The following is a 6,479-nucleotide window of genomic DNA, read 5'->3' as shown; positions in this document are numbered from 1 at the left end:
CCCTGTGGCCTCGAAGTAGCAACGGCTACAGTGGCCGCATCAATAGTAGCATCAGTAAGTGCAGTGTAACGCTCGTCAAAAGTCTCGATCACGGTGGTCTTGATAGATCCAAACATATATGGTATCTCGGCTCGGATGGCAGTAGTACAGGCCCAATACTACCGTCTACACCGCATTAGTATTCCACCCAAGTCCTCCTCCTAGGATCCCAAATCCCAAGTACTCTATTCTCACTATGCATAGTCTACTCTCTAGCTGATCTGGGTCCTTGTTTTGCTCTAAACTCGATTATAGTTTCACATATCTGATTCTGTATAGGTACTTGTGAATCAACATCATGCAGCTCGAAGATCTCAATACTCTTTCCTTCAATTTGTCCAGCAGCATTGGATCTACTCCCAGAATCCCAATTCTTTTTCCACAGGATTATGAAGTATGGGTGTTGCACTTTGAAGACTATGTTCTTGGCCTTGAAGATCATGGTACCTTAATATGGGAAGCCATGACCCAGCAGACGTTCGCTCACACTGCTACAAGGAGAATCATTAAGATTCAAGACGAATACAATACTCTTCTTGTTAACTTTAAATATGTTCCTTAAGGTGAAAAAGACAAGATGATAAGTAACGTCAAGGCAATGAGAATAACCAGGTTTGCTCTTCCTCTAGACACTTTTCTTCTGGTAAGTGCGTGTGATAGTGCAAAGGAGATTTGGGACAGGTTGTGTGACATCCCCATTTTCATGCCCAGAAAAGACCGATTTTGTTTATGCTTTATAAAAATCAGAGTATCTCTTTTAAGAAAAACGCTGCGGAATTTGTTCCCAGAAAAACATGATAATTACATTATCAAAGCATTTCCGAAGAAATGCATTTTTATTCATTTTAAATCATTTGGGATGTCATCGTCAATACAGAAACATAAGCATAAAGAGAACTTACATTCATTATCACTAGTGATTTATATCTCCTTAATCCCTCAGTGTAATGTAATTTCATATAGAAACTTGTGATACAAATAAGCTGGAGTGGGTCAGGTTGGGAAACCTGGTGAGTACATAGGGATTTCAATCCCACAATGTTATATCATATATATAATTTAGAACTCACAAAATATACAATTTCACCATGTATATGTATATGTATATGTATATATATATATATATATATATATATATATATATATATATATATATATATATATATATATATATATATATATATGTAAGCAACTCTTACCCCACCCCATTAATCCTTACAACAAGACTATCCATACTCTCATACCTTAAATTTACCTCTTACTTAACCCGTACTCTCGGATCTAATTCATGCTCTCGGATTAATAATTGTGCCCATTCCATACTATGAGATTAGGGACAAGTATCTATGTTTAAATCCATTCTCACAGATTAACGAAGAATGAGTATGTCCTATCCATACTCCCAGACTGAGGACGACTGACTATGTCTTATTCCATACTCCCGGACTAAGGACAACTGACTATGTCTTAATCCATACTCCCGGATTAATGACAGTTCACTATGTCCAATCCATACTCTCGGACTAGGGACAATGACTATATCTAATCCATGCTCTCGGATCACTGACATATACTAAAGTTCTATTCTCTGAGTATAACTCACTTGTACTCGTAAGAAAAATACTACCCAATATTCCTAATAATTAATTTAGGTTTACTCTTTATCCTAAATCATCATATTTAATTAGGTATGTTCTTTAACATATATTTTAGGCAACATCAATTAACTTGCACATAAACATATAATTAATACTTCAATCAATACTTGTATTAAAATCATGTCCATGAAAGGGACTATGCACTCACTTGAGAAGGTGGTGACTCGGTACTCGGATAGCGCTTCGACAAAACCTAGTATCATTACAACTAGGATTTAGTCTAATATTCACCGAGACTAATTAATAGTCTAGCTACTATTACTTTTATGTAAGCGTTAAACAACACTCTTATATAACTCATAATAATAGCCCAAATAATTATTTTAAGGTCATAATAATGTTACTATATTAAAACTTAAGCTATACTAAAGATAAGGTAGGCATAGCTCACTTATAGTAGGCTTTTCGCAAAACTGGGCTTCGCTGGAGCAGCGTTCCTGAGCTGAAAGGCTCTTTTCTCGAGGCTTCGGGAGCCTCGGGGCTCCCTTCGGGTGCTAGGGGGCTTACCTAGACTTTAGGGGGGTTAGGAAGGCTTAGAGAGAGATTCTAGAGAGAGAAAGAGAAGTTGGAAGGTGTGAGAAATGAGGGTGCCCCAACACTCTATTTTTAGGCTAGAAATCACCAAAACTCATCGAGTTGGCCTCCAACTCATCGAGTTCCAGGCTAGGTGTCACCATCTGGTGGCTAGCCTTAGTGAGGAAGCAACGACTAGGATTGCGCCACGTCACCCGATTTTGTACAACACCTTCCCGACTTAGAAAAATCATAACTCTCGCATATGAACTCTATTTTTTACTTTATTTATATCCATGCATAGGAGGGATCATAATATACAACTTTCATTTAGACTCCATTGGCTAATTCTCGACCGATCGTAAATTTAACAGTAAGAGGAGATTCGACTGTAAAATGACCGCGAAAAATTCGTAACTCCTTCATACGGACTCCGTTTTTATCTATCTTTTTACTGTTGAGTTCCTATTAATGAGATATTCAACTCTCATTTAGGTCACGTAAGACAAAAACCACTCGAACTAAAATTCGAGTTTCGGGTCCTGCATTGCTAAGCCAAATCTTAGAAAATTCATAACTTGCTCATACGAAATCAGATTTGGGCGTTCGTTTTTTGTATTTTCTCGGTTTAATGTATAATAAAACTTTTGTTTAGATCACTAAGGCTAAAAAGTAATCTATCATAAATTCACTATTTATGTCTCCTGGTGTTGTGCCGGTTTTGTCGTAAAACTTTGACAGGTCATAACTTTTTCGTTATAACTCGGATTTCGGCGTTCCTTATATGTACGAAACCCTTGAGACATACTCTAAAACTTGTTTGAGATTATTTATTCTAAATAATATTTTGTCAAAAATTCATTTTCGACCCCTATTATCTCTAAATTGACTTGCCCGGATCTACGAGCGTTACAGGTTTAAAGTGCTTTACTCAAGCGATGCAGATTTGGAACACTTAGTTCAAACATTACTTCAATCAAAATTTGGTGCTTTTGTTCAGAAGCCTGATGAAAAGCTTGATCAAACCTTCAACTATTTTAATCATCTTTTGAGCAGGATGCTTAAACACAATATTAAGCATGAAAAGATTGAGTAAAATGTCACTTTTATGAATAGATTATAGCCTGAATGGAAAGCTGTAGTGTCCACAGTAAAACCTCATGAACAGTTTAAGACTTATACCTTGGAAAAGCTTGTAGGAATTCCAAGATCACATGAAAATGAGGTGACAAAGGATGTGAAGATTATGTTTAACATTGGTTCATTGGACTTAGTTGCGAAAGCCAAAAAGGTTGCTCAAGAAGATTCTGAATCCGACTTTTCGAATAGTGAACTTACCAAAGAGGAACATGCTCTTATGGTAGCTAATCCTAGAAAGTTCATCAAAAAGAACTTTGGTCGTTTAACAACAGGAACAAGCATGGAAACTTCAACTCAGAAAATTCAAGAGAAGAGAGCTTCAAGAACTCTCAAAAGGAAGAAGACAAACAAGAGAAGAAGTTGTTGGGAGATTCTGCCTATGATTGCATTTACTGCCATGGCAAGAATCATTTTGCTACGGAATACATGATAAGATGGTTGGATGAAAAGAAGGAGGATGATAAAGATGAGGCCTACTATCTTCGGAAGATAGAGGATTTGAAGAAAAGGAATGTTGGGAATGCGAAGCCTGCTTTAATTATGTAGGAAGGTGGTGATGAATTTGGTAGTGCTGAATTTTGGCCCACTGATTTCGAAGATGATGAGGTTCGGAAGCCCAAAAATAGTGGATGTTGTGTGGCAAAATCGGAAGCAACGGGGTATGAAGGAAGGTGTCTGATGGTTCAAAGCGGGGTCTCAGAACATATAGGATACATAACTAATGGCGAAGAGCCCTCTGATAATTGTTTTGCTGCGAGGCCTGTTTTTGAATAGGTGAGTGAATGCGAGAAGTTCATCAGTAAGGTACATTCCATACTCCAATCTCTTAATATTCCTATCTCACGTTATGAATCTGAATTAGATGATTTAAATTACACTTTCTAAAATTTTGGAGATAGTTTAAAGATAACTTGTCTAAACAATTCTAAACTGTGTGATCAAATCAGCAGGATAACAAATAAAAGTGAAGAGAGGAAAATATGGATAGAGAAGCTGAGTTAGAGCTTAATAGGTCTAAAGATGATGTGATTTATCTTAAGAGAGACAATTTAGCATTTTTAAAACAGAGAAATATTTTCTGTTTAATTGCGAAGCGGTTATATTTTAATATTACACAACTGCATCTTGATTGTGAAATAGGTAAAAATCTACAAAAAATCATTTTTTTTTCCGTTTATCGAATTGAAAGAGGATGAAATCGATGTAGAGTGTTATATGTGCGAAACCATAGTGTCCTCCGATGATGTTTCCGAATCTTACAAAATTGGACTTAAAAAAATTTAAGCATATATTCAGTCTAAAGAACATAAAAGCATGTTAAAACAAATGTTTGATGAAAATGATAAAGAACATATTAAATTTGATACTGTGCAAAATTTTGACTCGCTATGCACAAAATTGAGTTCGGAAAACACTTTTGATGCCGAAAATGATTCTGAATTTGACAAAAGTGACATGAGTGAGATTTATGTAGAGGATGAGATTGATTGTTTAGCATTTGTACAGAATGAGTATGATCCAAAGAAAATGTTGATTTCTGAGAATTTAATTGAATATGTTCGTGTGGTTGAAAATAAGGGTTCAAAAGTATTAAAAATGAAAGCTACAGTATTTCCGAAAGTTTAAACAGTCCCTAATCAAGTTTTCATAAAAACGGGATTGAACAAAAGCGACACGTCAGAACTAACGTCCATTGTTAATGATGATAATGTTGGTGGTTGTGACGAATTTTTCTGGTCTGGACCAATAGACAATTCAGACGAAACAAAAGGTCTTCCCAAAATGACCTCATGGAAAATGAAAGGAAAATACATTTCAGAACCTCTGAACCGTGTTGACTTTCGTTATGACCAGGCAGGGCCAAGTGGCACAAAGGATGTCCCCAGTGAAATGTCATCTGATCAGAATGCCACACCTCTTAGAAAAGGGAAACATAAAGCTAACATTCATAAGTCAGTTGAGGAATTTATTGCTATGAAATGTCAACTGAATGCTAGATATCAGAAAAACTTAATAGAAAGAAAGCATTTATGGAAATCTAAATAATCCAGTTCTGTTAACCCAAAAAGATCTGCAAATTAAAATGCGAAATCCTCTCCAAATCTGAAACCTAAATCATTTTCAAAGCCACAGTCTTCAACTCCACAAGTTTCAAAACCAAAAGTTTTTCTAAAACCATCATTTCCAAAACAAACAAAACCTTTGGAAAAAAGAAAACCCAATTTTCTCCAAAAACAAATATTTCAAAATCTGTCAACACATCAAAGGATGTTAAGGGAAAAAAGAAAGTAGTGTCGGAACTAGATATTTCTCTCGAGGAATTCGAAGCAAACTTGAAAAAGGAGAAAATGGATTTTGGGAAGAAGATGGATGAAAAACATAAAGATTGTATTCGAAGTAAAAAAATTCTTGTCGAGGTTAATCTTTGTGACAATAAAATGAAGGTTTTAAAAATATTCAGAGGAGAGAATAGTGTTTTGCTTAAAAGAACCTTCTGGGTTGATATGGACATAACTTTTCCAGTTTATAAGAAAACCTCACTAGGATCCAAGAAAGTTTGGGTTCCTAAATCTCTTTGAATTTTGTAGGTAATCAGTGACGCGCAATACAAATCTGAATGGTACAACGACATTGGTTGCTCGCATCACGTGACAGGAAGGAGAGAAGAGCTAATGGAATTCCGATCATTGAAGGATGGTGGCAAAGTGAAATTCAGAAATAATGCCACAGGAGAGATAAAAGGATATGGCATGATTACGAATGGTTAATTCTCCATTTGAAAGGTAGCATATGTGGAAGGCCTACAACATAACATGATAAGCGTTTATCAATTGGTTGTAGGTACATGGCTGAAAGTTTCATTTGATGATGAGTGTGACATCCCCAAAATCACGGCCAGAAAAGACCGATTTTCATTTATGCTTTTAAATAATTTCAGAGTAAATCCTTTTGATTTGAAAGAGTTGCGGAATTTGTTCCCAAAACAAAACATGATAAAATAATATTTATCAAAGCATTTCATCAAGAGATGCATTTTCATTATATAATCAAAACTTGGGATGTCATGTTCCGATACAGACCATAAAGCATAAACGATAACATTACAAGTCATTCAACAAATATATACAT

The 6,479-nt window shown here is 35.7% G+C and overlaps 1 protein-coding gene across 1 annotated transcript; it reads left to right on the top strand.

The window, feature by feature from the left end:
* Positions 1-337: 337 nt before the first annotated feature.
* LOC111908619 (uncharacterized) lies at positions 338-6,118 on the top strand. The gene is made up of 8 exons (XM_023904434.1): positions 338-482; positions 603-682; positions 3,334-3,750; positions 3,897-4,031; positions 4,125-4,154; positions 4,647-4,937; positions 5,564-5,794; positions 5,939-6,118. The coding sequence occupies exons 1-8, from the start codon at positions 338-340 to the stop codon at positions 6,116-6,118; spliced, it is 1,509 nt and encodes a 502-aa protein (XP_023760202.1).
* The last annotated feature ends 361 nt before the right edge of the window (positions 6,119-6,479 follow it).

The sequence above is a fragment of the Lactuca sativa genome, chromosome 8 (assembly GCF_002870075.4).
Source record: "Lactuca sativa cultivar Salinas chromosome 8, Lsat_Salinas_v11, whole genome shotgun sequence".
Classification (NCBI taxonomy): Eukaryota; Viridiplantae; Streptophyta; class Magnoliopsida; order Asterales; family Asteraceae; genus Lactuca; species Lactuca sativa.
Note: the sequence above shows the minus strand (reverse complement) of the source record. Positions and strands in the feature narration are given on the sequence as shown.

Excerpts from the sequence above, each read along its gene's own strand:
- LOC111908619 (XM_023904434.1), top strand. The coding sequence starts at position 338 with ATGCAGCTCGAAGATCTCAATACTCTTTCCTTCAATTTGTCCAGCAGC. Across the intron at positions 483-602 it reads TCTTGGCCTTGAAGATCATG|GTGAAAAAGACAAGATGATA; the intron begins GTACCTTAATAT and ends ATGTTCCTTAAG. Across the intron at positions 4,155-4,646 it reads GCGAGAAGTTCATCAGTAAG|TCTAAAGAACATAAAAGCAT; the intron begins GTACATTCCATA and ends GCATATATTCAG.